The sequence below is a fragment of the Syngnathus typhle genome, linkage group LG11, assembly GCF_033458585.1.
Source record: "Syngnathus typhle isolate RoL2023-S1 ecotype Sweden linkage group LG11, RoL_Styp_1.0, whole genome shotgun sequence".
NCBI lineage: Eukaryota > Metazoa > Chordata > Actinopteri > Syngnathiformes > Syngnathidae > Syngnathus > Syngnathus typhle.
Window position 1 is genome coordinate 8,029,112 of NC_083748.1, and position 16,834 is coordinate 8,045,945.

General features: G+C 41.5%; 3 protein-coding genes across 4 annotated transcripts; 2 read left to right on the forward strand and 1 right to left on the reverse strand.

The window, feature by feature from the left end:
- Positions 1 to 5,165: 5,165 nt before the first annotated feature.
- On the reverse strand, positions 5,166 to 10,265 carry zgc:113307 (uncharacterized protein LOC553753 homolog). 2 transcript variants are annotated; one of them, XM_061292094.1, is made up of 5 exons: positions 10,134 to 10,265; positions 6,796 to 7,124; positions 6,404 to 6,728; positions 5,982 to 6,299; positions 5,166 to 5,359 (listed from the first exon to the last, which is right to left on the reverse strand). In XM_061292094.1, exons 2-5 carry the CDS (start codon positions 7,096 to 7,098, stop codon positions 5,208 to 5,210), a joined length of 1,098 nt encoding a protein of 365 aa, XP_061148078.1. In that variant the 5' UTR covers positions 7,099 to 7,124; positions 10,134 to 10,265; the 3' UTR covers positions 5,166 to 5,207. The 2 variants fall into 2 exon arrangements, with proteins under 2 accessions (XP_061148078.1, XP_061148077.1); XM_061292093.1 differs by lacking the exon at positions 10,134 to 10,265 and adding an exon at positions 7,619 to 7,762.
- On the forward strand, positions 10,204 to 13,157 carry fmoda (fibromodulin a). The gene is made up of 6 exons (XM_061292095.1): positions 10,204 to 10,319; positions 10,755 to 11,128; positions 11,250 to 11,372; positions 11,959 to 12,099; positions 12,161 to 12,428; positions 12,615 to 13,157. Exons 2-6 carry the CDS (start codon positions 10,784 to 10,786, stop codon positions 12,764 to 12,766), a joined length of 1,029 nt encoding a protein of 342 aa, XP_061148079.1. The 5' UTR covers positions 10,204 to 10,319; positions 10,755 to 10,783; the 3' UTR covers positions 12,767 to 13,157.
- Positions 13,158 to 13,399: 242 nt separating this feature from the next.
- LOC133162386 (sodium- and chloride-dependent neutral and basic amino acid transporter B(0+)-like) lies at positions 13,400 to 15,706 on the forward strand (the record flags this gene model as incomplete). The annotated part of the gene is given in 9 exon segments (XM_061291538.1): positions 13,400 to 13,510; positions 13,577 to 13,712; positions 13,880 to 13,972; positions 14,063 to 14,188; positions 14,279 to 14,397; positions 14,464 to 14,554; positions 14,640 to 14,749; positions 15,090 to 15,257; positions 15,370 to 15,706. Coding segments are annotated over 9 exon segments (1,116 nt in total), but the record flags the coding sequence as incomplete, so codon positions are not given.
- Between the last annotated feature and the right edge of the window lie 1,128 nt (positions 15,707 to 16,834).

The window sequence follows — 16,834 nt, forward strand, 5'->3', positions numbered from 1 at the left end:
CTCTTTCTATCCCCACATCCTTGTTTAGATGAACGCACACGCATCTCATCATGTGTTTTTCATTAGCAGCATCCAACCCCATTATGCATCCATGACTTTTTTCCATTTGTGATGAAGTTAAATGTGTCAGACTCATACCATCGAAATATTTGCAAACTGAAAATTAGGACGAACCCAATGACCTACAACAACCACCTTTCCTCAGTGACCATCAAAGTCAGGTTTTAAGGTCTATTCAACAATATACCAATTTTGACTGTTGCAATACTACTTTTTATGGGCCTTACAGTAACAGAAGTCATTCTTGGTCATACCATCCATAGTCAGGATTTCATCAAACAAAATGCATACATAACTAGTGCAACACACTTATAATACAAGCAGAATCGACTCTAAGTAAAAAAGTTTGCTGAACTTAATCTACCGCATAATACCGTTTTATTTGCTGTCGCTTTGCATACAGTGTGTATTTGCTAGCTAACAGCCAATCAGATTGGTTGCTTAATTTGCTGTCTATATTGTAGACGTATTGAAGGCTGTTCCCTCCAATTGTGGTTCGGTCTTGTGCTAAAATGGGTAGTTAAGCGTCTTTGGAACACGTGATGTGTTTTTGGAACACTCACCCCAACCAAGCCACCTGATTAAGAATGATTGCTGAATAACTGCCCATACAGTTATTGAAGCATTTGTGATGACATGGAACAGATGAATTCAATCCCCAGGCTTGTGACACAAAGCGGAGCTAGGCCAAACATCTGGTTAAGGCTGACCTCAACCAGAAATGGAAAAATAAAACATTTGTATTCATTCACTTGTGAGCATCTCGTTGTGGTTAAAGTTGATTTCTGTTTTTAATGCATTTAAGTATGCAATCCCGTGGAAAGCAGCTTTATGTGTACAAAGAAAAGAAACCAAACAAAACTTCAGGTCCAGTTTGTGCCACACAAATTCTGTGAAGTGTTTAAATCTGTCAAGGAGGTTTGAACATAAATCCGATGTCCCTTGTTGTGGCTTTTTAGGGAACATGTATCTGCGGGATGCCTGAATTGTTGTGAGAGGTTGTGAATACACAAGAATATTTGTGTGGTTGGTTTCTGCATGTGCAAACTGTGTCACATGGCCTGTGGAATGCAAATCTTCTGGCTCGTAGTGCTCAAATCCAAGCAGATGTTTGCACTACCTGTTGATTCTAGAGCCGCGATATTTATTGAGGGCTCGCAATTGCTTTTACTGCAGGAAACATTAAAAGCAGACGGCCCTTTTGCTAGCTAAGCAGCTCCTTTCCAAATGGATGATGAGTGAGGCAGGTTCAGGTCCAAAATGGCATCTAGTGGAGAATAATCCAAGAGTCCTCTTCTGTTATCTATAAAGGAGGAGCAATTGGTGATTTGTAGAGAGGATGAGTGGGATTTTGGGCAAGAAAGAAAACAGCGGACAGGAAATGATATTCTCTCCATCATTGATCGTGTTGTACTAAAGTGGTCACATTGAGATGAGACAACATCACATCCCGTGAGCTGTGTGTGAACATTCTTGTCTTTTTCATGCCGCACCCAATCGGTCATGCAAAAGTCGGGCCAAATTCCACGTCTCTGAATATCTATGAGCCAACAATATTGGCTGTTAAAATCCTTAGTCTCAGCTTTTTAGTCATGTCACTATGTCTGTGAAAAAAAAGTATCATAAAAACACAATTTCTTTTGTTGTAAATCATTTACTGGTGACACAATGAAATACGACAAGAAAATGTGTGTCTGATGGAAGAAAATATCATTTGTTACTTTTCTTTCTTTGGTTTCCAAGTCCTTGTTTAACTATATCAGCTGGGACAGGCCAAAGAGCAATTTTCTCACTCTCTCGCTCCCTTAAGTGAGTTGGGAAATAAAATAAACCCCCATAAAAACAGATATAGACTTCAACAGACTTCCACCAAGGCCAGAAACAAAAACTTTAGATTCAAAACATCTACGTGCAGTTCTACTCCAGTCCTGTAGGTGGCAGACGTGGCATAATGAAACACAGGCGTTATTTCCCCACAGAGCGCTACCTACTGGATCTGGCGGGTCACTGCTTCACTTGACCAAAATGCAAAACAGATATTGACACATAAAAATATACATAACAATTCTTCAAATTACATATTTATGCAATTAGCATCGATTCTTTAACTTTCATAACAAGTAATAATTATGAGTTAATAGACGGTGGTTTTTGTTTTATTAACCACCAAGGGTGATTAAAAAAAAAAAAGCTGTGCTCACGCTTGTGTTTACCCATCAAGGTCCGTGAGAGTTATTTTCTTCTATTCTGACAAAGTCACCTGCACCTTTCACAGTTGACAGTTGACTCATCATAAAAAGCAACACAGACGAGGTTGAAAGACTGAGCGAAGCTTATGTGTTCCGTGACTTGTGTCTAAGGCGCATTGTTTCAAGTATGCTGTTCCTGAAGCCAGTTCAAAATGTAATTGTTGCCAGAAGTTTAAAAAAAAAACCACAAGTATGTTGCCTTGTATACAGCCGTTTAATGCCTTGTTTAATCAACTGGGTAGAGCGAGATCATTTTTTGCCTCCTTATTATAATTAGCCAACTTGGTGTAAGGTGTTCGACTGGCTTGTTAAACATGTTTCTATGTAAAACACCATTACTAAAGGGAAAATCCAGCAGAAGCTCAATTTTTAAATCCCCAGCTGATTCAAACTCTGCAAGTAATGGAAAATGCTACCTGATTGTATGACAGGAAAGTAAGACTCACGCACACGCTCTAATAATATTGTTGGTGATTTTGAGAAGAAAATCTTTCCTCTCGGAAAACAACACTTGGTTGCTAATGTTCAACTGGTGTCTGATCTTGCCATCTGTTTTAACTCTTAAAGTTATGTAAGGTGAAAATAAAAAGGTGTTCCATAGGAATAACAGATTGTGAACTTTACCCAATGTTGACATTCATTGCACCGCACTTTTCTACAGGTAAAAAAAAAAAAAATACAAACAAAACACTTCCACCTAGCTTGTAAAATTACAAGCTACAATAAAGCTGTCAAATTACGGATGCTTTTTACAAGCTTCAAATTATTTTTTTGTCTTTTACCTTTTGGGCCCTTGTTATTTTGTCTTGCTGGTCATATGACAGAAACTTTTGGGCCGTTGAACCTCTTCCTAAAATATCAAGGGTCCAAAGTTCAAAGAAAAATCCACAAGTGCTGAAATCAGGCTCAAGCGAGCTCAGGCAGTAGGCTGGCTCCCTGTGAGGCCGTATTTTTCATCGTGTGTTTGGTGTTGCCAAATACTTTATTGTCTGTCCTATTCACTGAGAGTAATGATGGCGCTAGAACTAACACAAGCTCTATTTAAAGTTGCTTAGCTTGCAAAAAGTTGCCACAGAAGTTTCCAGAACCAAAACAAGGAGCGACTAAGAAGCATCTGGAAACATTAACAGTGTTCATGTAACTGCAAATACAAAAGAGCTTTGTCTTTGGTTTTGCTTATATGCTTGAATTGAGTGCTGTGTATTTGTATATGTTATGTGCTATCATTGCAATTTTTTTTATTTATTTTTTGCTCTGGCAGCACAGAAGCTGATTCTGACTACAGGTTTTAAAAGTATAATTCATTCTATTAGTGAAGACTGAAGAGATTGATTCTGTTTTTAAAAGTTATCTCCAAGGTGAGTTTTTGTGGGAGAGATGTTTGTTGCTCTCCAAATAACGTTGATTTTTATCTAAAAAGTCATTGGTGAGCCTTGAAGATATTTCTGTAGGTAATATGATCAATTGATGTAGCATACGGCCAGGTCATAATGTGCTATCCGCCCCTGGAGCGCTGCCTTTTGCAGCATAAACATCTGACATCTGGAAGGTCCCTCAAAAACCTTTTGGAGGGATGCAGCAGTTGTCTGGCTTTGCAAAACAAGGCCGACTTAATGAGAAGGCAGTAAAACCAATTCTTATAGAGAGAAAAAACGTGTGTGTAGTTGGACCAGCTCCCAGCTCCTCCGAAGTACCCTCATTAGCATCTAATGCCGATATTTGTTTCTTTGTTTTAGTGGGACTGACAAGATGTGCTTTTAACGTGCAAAGCTTGGCTGCTGTACAGCGCAAAACTCGTCATGTAACTTGAGTTTGTAATCAAGAGGATAAATCCGCTCTCGAATGAGACTCGTATTTTATGTGAATCTTGGTCCAGACACTGTGAGCCTGTTCAGACCATCACAAGTACTTTTGGAGGACATGGTGTCACCTGGAAAGTGCGCCTGTGGCTGCGCAAGACGCAGACTCAAAACTAGTAATTATGTCGAGAAAAGCAAGGTTACTACTGAAAATATTGATGGAAGCAGATTTGAACTTTTTCAAATTTATCACTTTGGATTCATAAACGTCAGATTCTCCCTCCATCTGACGGAAAACAAGGCCTTAAAGGAGACTTTAAGTGGGGAGAACTAGTGTCATCAGATGATTCATGCCAAAGCTATGGCACACATAGCAACATAAATATAGTCTTTCTTCCATTCTCGCTACAATTTTCCCTGTTCACACCTTCACTAAGTGGGAACTTCACTCACCCGGCCTGTATTGAAGTCAAGCCAATGTACCCCGACAGCATTAGTAACACAATGCAGGTTCAATTGAAATGGAATAATGTTGAAACTTCAAGTGACTTTGACTTTGACTTTGTAATGTTCCCTGTTATATGAGAAGACTGTGCGTACGTGACCCCAGCAGTCGATGTCGTTATAACCGTTGCAGCAATGGCTGGCTTGAAACAATACGTCGAAAAAAAGAAATACGTGGGGCGAACATGTGTTATTAGGCAAATCTGGAAAAGCAAAGGTCATTGAGGAGTCTCACGGAAAGCTGGTTACTGACTTGGTTAAGATTACACAATTATAGGGAAGCAAAGCCATTTCTGGTGCTGGGTTATTGCATTCGAGCATCTAAAAGTCGAACGGGGATGCATGCTCGTCTGCAATATTGGAAGATGACATCAGTTCACCTCCCAGCGCCGCCGCTGCGGTGAATGAGTCAGTCTGCCCAGAGAGCGCTACCGCGTTTGTCATGGCGCCAACAATTTCTCTTCCGTGTTCTATTTCATTCAGACAGACGTGAGACAGCGTGTCACACTTGATGTCAAAACGTGAGGCCAAAATAACACGCTGCACAGCCACATTCAGGACTACACGCAAGAGTTTATTTTCATTTTCGGCATTTCTAAATGAAAATATCTTGAATCACTCTCAGACAGAAGACCCAGTCAGAGGGCAGATGCCGGTAGGACAGCTCGTTGCCGTCCAGTCGTAGGCTCTTCAATCGGGAATAAGTCAGACGTCCCACTTTTCCGCAGAAACTAGTCAGGTTGAACTCTAAGAACACATAAGTCAATTATTAAGTCCGCATTCTGACTTGGTGACTTAGTCTTTGGTTTCATGCCGTGCTCTGTTTGTTCATTAGAGGAACTGGGCCAGTCTGTGTTTCCTATTCCACCTCACAGGTGCTGTGGCTAAAAACCGCCGCGGTTCTTTTCAGTCATAGCGCGGCTCTCGGCCCAGACCGGGAGCGCTGGCTCGAGCAGACTTTTGCTTGGCGTTGTTAGCAAACCTCAAAGGTGTGTGTCACCACAGAAGTGTTTTGCTGTCGTTTGTCTGCCTGAGACACTTCTCACTGCAGTCTTTGAGCGCAAACTATTATCGTAAAATATGGCGCTGCAGTTGAGGTGCAATCCACAGCAGGTCAGAGTGATGAAGAGCAGATCGAGAAAGAGGAGCATCGAAAGTAGAACGGCATGTGCTCCTCGCTCATCTGGCACGACTTCCTCTAGTCTAAAACCATCACAGATGTTTTAATAGCAATCTCACTCTTCTATCTCCTCCCCTTAGTCTCTCTGCTCTTTGCTGATGTGACTTTTTTTTTTTATCAGCTGCTGCTTTTTTAAAATCTACCAAGTATTTATAAGTGCATTCTGTGATGTGTTTATGCACAGCTCACCTTTGATCTCATTGGCTTGCAGGTAGAGGTGCTGCAAGGTGATGGGGACTTCGGGGATGCTAGTAAATTTGTTGTAGGACAAGTCCAATTCCACCAAGGTAGAGAGGTTGAAGGCCTGAGGGTGGACGTTGCCATTTTTCAGGTCGCAGTGGCTTAAACGAAGGAACTGAAGGTTGCTGAATCCCAGGAAACTGTCCTCATCGAGCCCAGAGAGCGGGTTTTTAGATAGATAGAGCTGCTGCACGTAGGTTGGTAAATGTCTGGGGACCGATGAGAAGGAATTCCCTCCGAGGTCCAATAAGTTCAAATTAACAAGACCTGAAACACATGTGTCCATGCTCAGAGGTGACTTTGAACCTCCCATGGTCCTAAAACCCAAATAATAAAAACACCAGTCAACAAGATGAGGAAGACACCGGTACCTCGCAACTCTCCTTCTTTGATGGTTTTTAAAATGTTTCCCTGCAGAAGCAGCAGTGTCAGGTTCTTCAGGTTCTTGAAAGCGTCGGGCCCGATGCTGCTTATTTGGTTATAGGCCAGTCGGAGCTGCTTGAGACCGTCTGGCAGGTTATTGGGCACTGAGCTCAGGTTGTTGTGGTTGGCAAAAAGATGAACCAGTTGGCTCTGGTTTTGGAGGATACCCTGGTCCAGCTGGTCACTTCTCAAACGGTTGTGGTCCAGAATGAGCCAGTGAAGTCCGGTGATGTTTGCCAGAAATGAAGAAGTGAGGGATGAGATGTTGTTGCGCTATAGAAAGAAATGTGATGCGCTGAAATATAAAATAGAGAATGGCCTTCTCAAGATATTTCCCTACCTGCAGAAACAGGTATTGCGTTCTGGCTGGAAGGTGCTCCGGGACATCTCCCAGGCCTCTGTGGTCACAGTAGAGTGCCGTTGGCCACTGAATGGGGCAGTCACATTGTTGCGGGCAGGCCTGAGGGTTGTTGGCTCGGTACCAAGCCGCATCCAAGCGACCCCGCAGGCTCAGCACGCTGGGCTCACCCAGCAAGCGGTCGATCCACAGGGGAACGCCGCCGTAGTCCGGGTCGGCCAGAGTGATTGTGGAGGCCACGGCGAAAGCGCACCACAGCACCGACAAACACAACAGCACAGCCATGGAGACGAGATGGCATCTATGGAAGCCTGCATGGAAGCATGTGAGATGACAACTCAGATTTGAAGTTTGCCTAAAATCAGATCCCATTGTCTTTATGAATAATAATACAAATAGTTTTGGAATTATAAATTCAAATGTAGTATACAGTATATGTGTGTGTGTGTGTGTGTGTGTAAATATTTATGTTTTTATTTGAATGGTACTTCTAAGCTTGGAAAGCAGCATTTACACACAAATGCAAGCAGAGGCTCTGGGTTTTTTATAACAATATGTCATCAGAGACATGGCTTGCGTCATCAGTAAGCATATGCGCAGTGTCACAACGTGCAAATGACACTCTGCCAGTGTGAAAGTACAGCACGTGCAAAAAGTCAAGCAAAGAGGAAAGTGGTGTCGAGTCATTCCAAGAAAGTAACTCTCTGGCAGATGGAAGCAAACACTAATTAGACTGCCACATTTCTAGTTTGACAACCCTGTGCAAACAAATTCACTATTGAACCAACGAAGACCTCAAATTTACCTTGATGTTTAGAAGAAATGATTGAATTCCCAAATGAAGCGCTCAGCGTCTTGCAGGAGCACTGAAGACACGTGTGTGTGTGTGTGTGTGTGTGTGTGTGGGTGTGGGTCAGTGTGAGAACTTTCATGCTATGTTTATTTGCTCTCGAATACATTCCTCTTTCTCAAACAGTGGCGCCATCCCAGACTTCCTCCATGGTCTCCCCTCGCTAACTAGGCAGTAAAGTGGGGAACAAACATGTCGCATGTAAAACAGAGATACACGTGCAAATGCATGCAAGTGCACTTCGCTGCAACTTTAGCGTGTGTGTGTGTGCGTGAGTGTGTCTTTGTTTGTATGTCTGTGTGTGGGGAGGAAGGGGTAGTGTTGCCTTTAGGCCTTTCACAGAGTACCTGGGGATCCAAAGAGACCATTCTGAATGTGCATGTGCCTGTGTGTGTGTTTAAGCGCCTGCTTTCCCACATCACAGAGGAGACAGCATAAATGACTCCAGACTTTTCTCCCAAATAGGACTGGGTTTCGTGGTGAGAATGTTGAGAACAAAAAGAAATATTGTACGTACAATCCTGTACAATCATAATAAATCCAATGCTCAGTTGGACAAACAACAAAAAACATGATTACTTCACTTGTCTTATCACGCTCCCATAAAGTTTCCCCTAAAGTTGTTTTTTATTAATGTGTGTAGATAGAAAGATACTTAATTTTCTTTTGTCTAAAAGGTCACATTTAATTGCCGCAGTTTGAAAGCGAAGTGAGTCATTTTCAAAGGAAGTGTAGTGTTGAAAGTTTCACTCCAGGGAATTCTATGTTGTGAGTCATTTTCAAAGGAAGTGTAGTGTTGAAAGTTTCACTCCAGGGAATTCTATGTTAAGGATTGATGGCAGATTGTGACATTAAATAAAATCTCTGCAAGCAATATTACTCAACTGTCTGTAAAAGTCCATTGTGTCTATTTGACCTATTGTGTCAAGAAAAAAAGCCCTGACCTTTTTGAGTCATCCTAAAAATAGTCCATCAAAGCAGATGGATTAAATATAAATACAAACAAATATATATATTAAAAGTTTATGTATTTTTTTTTAAGTACGGGAAGTCAGATAATATTACTTGATCAGAATAAACTTTCCTAAAAATAGTCCATCAAAGCAGATGGATTAAATATAAATACAAACAAATATATATATTTAAAGTTTATGTATTTTTTTTTAAGTACGGGAAGTCAGATAATATTACTTGATCAGAATAAACTTTCAAAAGAACTGCATTTTATATTCCATCTCCCCTCTGATTTTGTTATCATCTTATTAATTATTATTATTTTTTTAATTTTGAGCCCAAAACGCACTATCATGTCCTTTAGTTAACTGTCAGCATTCGTTTTTATTCGCAGTAGGGGACAGTGTGTCTTCGATGTGTACCGGTGAATTTGGGAAAAAAATAGTTCGATCTCTAGGCTGATCAGCTGATTTTAATATAATTTGGACAAGTTATAAGAGACTCACAATGAAAACACCATCCATATAAACCTCCTTTCATTATGTGTGAAAATGTCTTTGTGACGCAACGTTCATTGCATTTGTGTTTGCAGACATCTGCTTTTCATTGTTTACTTTGTATTGTTCGTCTCGCGGAGAAGCAGATCGCCCACGTGTAGGCATGCGAGCAGAGATGTGAGAGTAAAAAAGGCGCAAAAACATTGCTTCTCTTGTTGAGCTAAGGGTGGGGTGGGGAGTTGTGGGGGTGAGCGATGCCATGCTCAAGGGCACAATGTCAGACTCAAGCGAGATGTGATCCTGCGATCCAAATCCCAAGACCTTACAGATAAGCAGTTGCTGCACCTAAAACTTTGTTTCATTCAAGATTTTTCCTGGTTCAAAGCAGCAAACTGCAACAATAACCCACATCGGCAAAACTAATACATCTTCATCTTATGAAGATCTATCTTAACATATTTTGTGGGTTTTACCGAATGCATAATCTAGATCAGATCCGTTTGAAACATGTTAACATGATAAATGAATTAATGTTTTTTATGATTCAGCAAATTGGATCGCCAAAAGTAACATTCTTTTGGCGAAAGGACAAAAAATGAAGAGAGTGGACACAAAGTCAGATGGTATTAGGGAAGCAGGAAGTGACCCACATTAACTCCAGACAGCCAACATGTGGGCAAGCTCACACGTGAGTTCAGTTAACCCTTTCGAAGCAACTGCTTGGAGAGGAAGCTCAGCAACAGATGTGAAGTTTTGCGAAACAGGCTGCATACAGAATAAATCTCAGTTTTGTTTGATTGATAGTCACTGGCAATTCAGGGAAATCCTTTCATTGCAATACGCCCTCTAGTGGCTGAGAGCATCACAGGTGATGACATTATGCTCATATCTTACTCATTGCTTTAAAACATTTTTCTCTCATAAATTTACCAAAAAGAATCATCAGGTTGCACGCACAATGATATTAGTTATTGCACTTCTAACAGTATTTGCACAATGGTCGATAAATATGTTCTCACCTGGGTGTTAGAAAAGGGGTGCAGGAAGGTGGATGTTGGAGTGGAAGAAACCATCACGGTGAATGAGCAAAAAAGGGGCGGAGACGTCTATTTTTTTTGTTGTTGTTGGTTAGTGTGCCCTCCAGTCTTGGGACCATTCGGACACAGCGAGGGTGAAGCAGAGAAGGGGCCTGTATTGCTAAACAGGTAAAATGTGTAACCGTGTGTGTGTGTGAGTGTGTGTTTGCATGCATGTATGGGAATGTGTCTGTCAATGTGTCGCAATTACAACGGTAGGAGGCCTAAAAAGAGCTCCATTAGCATGTGCAGATATGATCATACGAGCGTTTTTCTTTGCTCCTCAGACATTGAGAATTTGGACCAATTTTAAGGCCCAGCTACAAAGAGTGCATTGTAACCATGGCATTTTTTTTTATACTTCCTCCTTGGGTTCCCTGTGGATTAAGACTTTGAAGAATGTTGTTCCCTGCGGGCAATCCCATTGCAGAACTTTGCTAGTGGTGGCTTTTTTTTTTCTGTATTTGTTTATTTAACTGTAGCATTATAGCATGCACCTATAAAAGCAAGGATTTTATTTTGCACCCTTTTGAGCGTGCTAATTCAATAACTGTCACCATTCAGGTTAAAGAGGATTTTGCGTGCGTGCTGCCATGCATCCGGTGATCCTCCTCTTGTCTGCCTTGCTTGCACTCCCTCCCTCCCATGGCCAAGATCCTTTTGGCTGGCTTTACAGCCGCCGGAGCTCCGTCCAAATGGACACGACAGGAGGCGAGTGCCCCCCCGAGTGCGACTGTCCCCCGACCTTTTCCATTGCTATGTACTGTGACGCACGGGGCCTGACACTCATGCCCGCCATCCCTTCCCGAATGAAGTACTTGTACCTTCAAAACAACGCCATCTCAGCTATATCCGACTCATCTCTGGTTAACGCAACCAATCTTGTGTGGCTCATGATGCACAATAACCGACTCACATCTGATGGCATCAGCGAGAAGGTATGTTCATTAGTTGCAAAGGCACACATGTTGCACGTTGGCTCGAGAGTGATTTAGAAACAGAGCAAAGCGGCAAGATTGATTGGTGCGCTGTTTATCGGGATCCGCATGTTGTTTTTAGGCCTTTTCGAAGTTGGAACGACTTGAGCGTTTTTATTTAAATCACAACAATTTGACCAGCATCCCTCGTAACCTCCCTCGCACCCTTCGAGACCTGAGGATCAACCATAACAACATTCAAAAGGTAACACTTGCTCGGCCGCAGAGGTGTCGCATGTGGGCGAGGTCACTCATTGTGGTAGATGGATACTCATACAAATAATTTCTCAGAAATAATTACGATGATAATTATTCGTTAAATGAAAGTATTTATTTATTATTCAAGTGGTTTGAGAAAACTGATTGCAATGATTCATTTAAGTTTAATAAAGTAACTCAAACAATTTAGATATTACCAACTAAATTTGTCTCACAGTTTTTCCACTGTTTCGGTTTTCCAAATGTATTCATTTTATTCCATCACGGCTTAAAAGAAGCTCAATGATGCACTTTGGCATTTCCCAGGAGTTTCCCCTCCCCCTTCATATAAGAACTGAGCTCCTTTGTTCACGCCGGTGATTGTCTGCCAATTGTGAGCTACTCACATTTCTACAAACTACCGTGTGCAATTAGCTAGCTAGCAGCGCCTACACCACAAAAAGGATGACACAGTTTACAAAGTACAAAGTTTGCATTCTACCAGTTCTGTGCATCCTTTATCAATTTGCACCTTGTTATATTTTGCTGTTGCTCATTAGAAGACCATATAATAACGTATACTTGTTGCCTAGGTAACACCTTCAGACTTGGAGGGAATGGATAACCTCACAATCCTGCATCTCCATGACAACGCTATCACAGACATGGGTGCGTCGCTCAAGTCCCTGACATCCCTCACGCTGTTGGACGTCAGCGCCAACAAGTTGACAAAGGTGTGTAACTTTGTATGTACAAAGTAAGAGCCTTTGTATATGGCAAGTCTCTCCTCCTAAGGTGCCAGAGGCTCTCCCTGAACAACTGCACCAGCTCTACTTGGACTCCAACTCCATTGCCTCCTTGCCTGAGGCATTCTTGGCCACTTTCACGCAGCTGCAGTACCTGCGAATGGCCCACAACCAGCTCACAGACAAAGGCCTCCCTTCCAACATCTTTAATGTGACGGGCCTGGTAGAGCTAGATCTGAGCTTCAACCGCCTGGAGAGAATCCCTCTGGTCAGCACCGCCCTGGAGCATCTCTATCTCCAAGCCAATCACATCAAAGGTAAGAACTGGCGGGATTTTATTAGCTACCAAAACGTCACATGGAGCAGCGCAGTCAGAGTTCATACGACAGAGTGAAAATTATTGAAAGAAATGTGCCAGCTACACGTGGCCATGTTTTACGGTCCCATATGTGTACGGATGAGGTTCATGGCAGCAGAATTGTGTTTGCGTTGTGCCGTTGCAGAGTTCACATTGGGGAGTTTCTGCAACATTGTGGATGTTACCAATTTCTCCAAGCTGCAAACTCTGCGGCTGGATGGAAATGAGATCAGTCAAGAGGATATCCCGTCAGATTCCTCGCTCTGTCTGCGTTTGGCTTCCAGCATTGACGTTTAATCGTGCACTCAACCTTTTCAGAAAATCGCTAACATTATCCACTTTGTTATGCAGTACTTTGCTACTGGGATTATTTTACATTCAGACAGAAGAGAGTATTCCTTGTCTTGTGGTTTGTATTTGAATGTTTCCGGAATGTACTGTGACTTTTCTTTCCCTTTTTGATATACTTGAATATACTTGATAATCAAATAGAATTAGATATATTGTATGACAAGATTGACCAAACTCTTGGTTCGATCAGCACGTGTTGAGCTTTAAGGTAGCTAGTAGAGTTGCATTTGCAATATAATTGTTCATAAAATGACAAAGCTTGATTTTGTACAAGTGGACGAATGGTATTAAAGATGTTTTTATTAACTTTTTGCATGGATAAAACATACAAAAATGATCATATCCGTGTACTTCTAGTCTGTTCATCCACTGACCGTAAATTTTAAGCAATTAGACAAATGTTTAAAGTCAAACAACATTTAGTATGTACATTTTAATTTTGTATGTATTTAGTATGTTTAGTTTGTGCATTTTGAAGCGCCTCCGTCTTGTCACAAAAGCTCCAAACCTTATCAGACATCAAAACTAAATATTGTTGCTCCATCAATATTTGGCATTGTCGAGATTTTGTGTTAATCTGTGGTGCTTCCGATTCTGCTGATCCGGGGAGTGACACTAGAGGGAGCCAGAGATGGGATCCAGTTTTATATTGGCTCAGAGTCCAACTTGACTAAGCTGGCTGCGGCACAAGTATGGAACCAGTTGATTGATTGATTGTAGTTTTGTTATGATATCAAGCATCATCATGTGTTTCAGGTATGGAAAGACGCTGCGTCTCAGACCTTCTTCTCTCTGTCTATTGGTTGGGGCGGAGTAATAACACTTGCTTCTTATAGCAAATTCCACAACAATGCCTTGATAGATTCATTAATTGTCACACTCACTAATGCTGGTAGGAGCATGATGAACATTGTTTTGGGGAAGTAGATATAAGCTCTCCGGGCAATTTGTTAGGTACACCTCGATCAACCCAATCCAAAAGTTGTAACAAAAATGTGCTTTTAAATGGTGTTCACTTTTGAGCCCTAAAGTTGCAGGACTATTTTCCCCCTTTGTTAGGCACCAGTGTGCTGGCAGGTTTTGCCATATTTTCCATTTTGGGCCACATAGCTCATGTTTACAAAATGCCTGTTGGAGAGGTGGTGAAGGAAGGTGAGTCACACATAATGACATCTAAATATTAAGTTTATGAGGCTTTTATTGTAGAGTTTTGGGGGAAAATGTTTTGGTGTTGTTCTGCAGGTTTTGGCTTGGCCTTCATTGCATACCCAGACGCTCTGTCCAAACTGCCTGGTTCTCCAATCTGGTCCTTTTTATTTTTTTTCATGTTGCTGACTATTGGTCTGGACTCCCAGTTTGGAGCAGTAGGTGAGGCTTCACTGTGCTGGATGAGAGCAACAAACCTCTCTGTATGGTGTGAAACTTCTTGATAAAGCGCGCTCATGTCAATCCTTCTAGAGGTGATCATCACATGCCTGATTGACTCCTCTCCTAAACGCCTCACGTCCAAACATGGCACCTTGACCATATTAATCGGTGTACTTCTTTTCCTCCTTGTACTACCTTACGTCACACAGGTACATCTTTTAAGCAGGTTTCTTATCGTCGGGGAAGTATACGTACCTGCTCCATTTTGTGTCCAGGCATGGGTGACTCTTGTTGAGCAATTTGTCGCAAGCTGGGTCATGCTAATTTTGGCTTTCTTGGAGATCACTGGTTTCATCTAAATATATGGTAAATATGACAACTGAAACAAATGGAAGTGAAGTGCATAACTACCTTAAATATGTGGAAGATGAACATGTTTTTGTTTCTTAAGGGGGAAACTCTTTTATTATGGATGTTGAGATGATGATTGGCAAGAAGAGTTGGAGTTATTGGTTCTGGTGGAGAACATGTTGGTTCTTCATCAGCCCCTGTGTTATAGTGGTAACTGTACACTGCATGCACCTCGTTTTTAGGGCCTCTCCAAAAATTTACAGTTGACCTACACCAGATACATGATGATATAATATAATGATGTTGGGTGTTAATTGTTGTTTGACTGGATGTATTTTGGGTGAACTTAGTCTAGTCTCCCCCTCCGCAGATTTGCACTGCACTTTGTGCTAGACTTGCTAGAGCCCTAAAAAGGTGGTGATTGTAATTAGCTTTTGACTTCAGGGAGTTTTGATTGTGAGATTGTGGCTCGAAAGCGTGGGTTACTTACTTTACACTTGATTCTTATTAGGTCTCGGATGACTAATTTTACATTACTTTCATTTTACAGGTGATTCTTATCTGGTCTCTGATGACTTTCATACCCCCTACCTATGGAACGGTCCAATACCCAGCTTGGGCTCTGGCTTTGGGATGGTGCATGGAAGCGTTTATCCTTCTTTGGATTCCGCTCATTGCTCTTTATAAGCTGATAAGAGCACAAGGAACATTGTGGGAGGTGTGTGTACGTGCAAGCATTCATGCATGTGTATGCCCAGATTGCTCGATATTTTTCTTATGAATGCCATAAACACGTAGCATCAATTTTCTTGCTGTATGATTTTTCACAGCGTGTGAAGTCGCTGTGCTCTGCCTCGGAACATTGGCATCCCTATCTAGACATTCATCGCGGTGAGCGGTATGCAGAAGAGCACTGCAGGCGCAGGAGGAGCTCCAGTAATCTCAGCAAACCAGAACCAAGTCTAAATGTCATCTCCAGCTCAAAGTTCTGATTAATGTATTTTCAACCAATTTAACTAGCACACAGGTGACAAACTCACATCGAGCCACTACACATTTAGGCCTTTTTAAGCAAATCACATATTTTTGCTTAACTTCAAACAATTTTAAGAATGCAAATGATCTTGATTTTGAACAAATTTGTCTATTCAATGTACTTTCTTGTTGTCGAACCACTTTTTAAATAAATGATTTGCTTTAGAAACGAGTTATTCGTCATTCTGTTGTGTATATGTAAAAAAACTTTGACTGTATGGTTTCATAACAGCACCAACATCGGCCAGCGTGAGTCTAGTGACGTCTAGTGGCCAATTAGTAAACTGCATCCACCGAACAGTTGGAGTAGAAACAAAGCCAGCAGGTTACTGTTTGTTTTGAATAAACTAATGAGGCTTCCTTTGCATTTTGCAGCTCTTGAAATTCTGAGATTTAAACTCATTTGACAGAGTTTTGGATGGAAAGAATACAGTGTGCAGTAGTGTTGGCTCGTGAGTGAACAATTCGTTCAAAAGAACGAATCTTTTCAGTGAACGAGAGCCGTAAACCGTAAAACAAAACGAAGAAATAAATGCCGTAACTTCCCGTTCGCTAACCACCTCATGGACACTTCAATAGGTACACGACACGAGGTAATAAATAAATAAATAAATAAATAAATAAATAAATAAATAAATAAATAAATAAATAAATAAATAAGTAAATAAATAAATAAAGTGTAGCGAACGATTCTTTTGAACAAATCTTTAGGGAGAGAACCGATTTTAGAGATTCAGTTCACTTAAAAACTGGACCGCACATCACAGTACAAAACAGTGGCGATTTAGCTGACTGGTTAGTGACATGGCCTCTTGCCTAGTAAGAACTTGGTTCGATCCCAGGTATGAACTTATACCTGCATGAGCTTGTAAATACATGTAAATGTCTTGTATGTAAGTAATACATACAAAAATGAAATACATTTTTCACTTTCATTGAAGCTTTGGCCATGATTTTTCCCTAATGAAGTGGCCTGTTATTAGGAACGCCTAAAAATGGCGGTGTACCTAATGGAGTGTCCGAGTAACGTCACAAATCAAACAGCCAATCAGAAAGTGGGGGTAAGGGCGGGTGTGGCACTTTTCACTTAAACCAGGGGTGTCGACCTCCAGTCCTCGGGGGGCCGCGTTCCAATATGTTTTCCAAGTGACGCTCGTTAAGTGCACCTGCGTGAAAAGTTTTAGCTCCTGCAGAACGTGAAAGGAGCTAAAACTTTTCACGCAGGTGCGCTTAACGAGGGTCACTTGGAAAACATGTTGG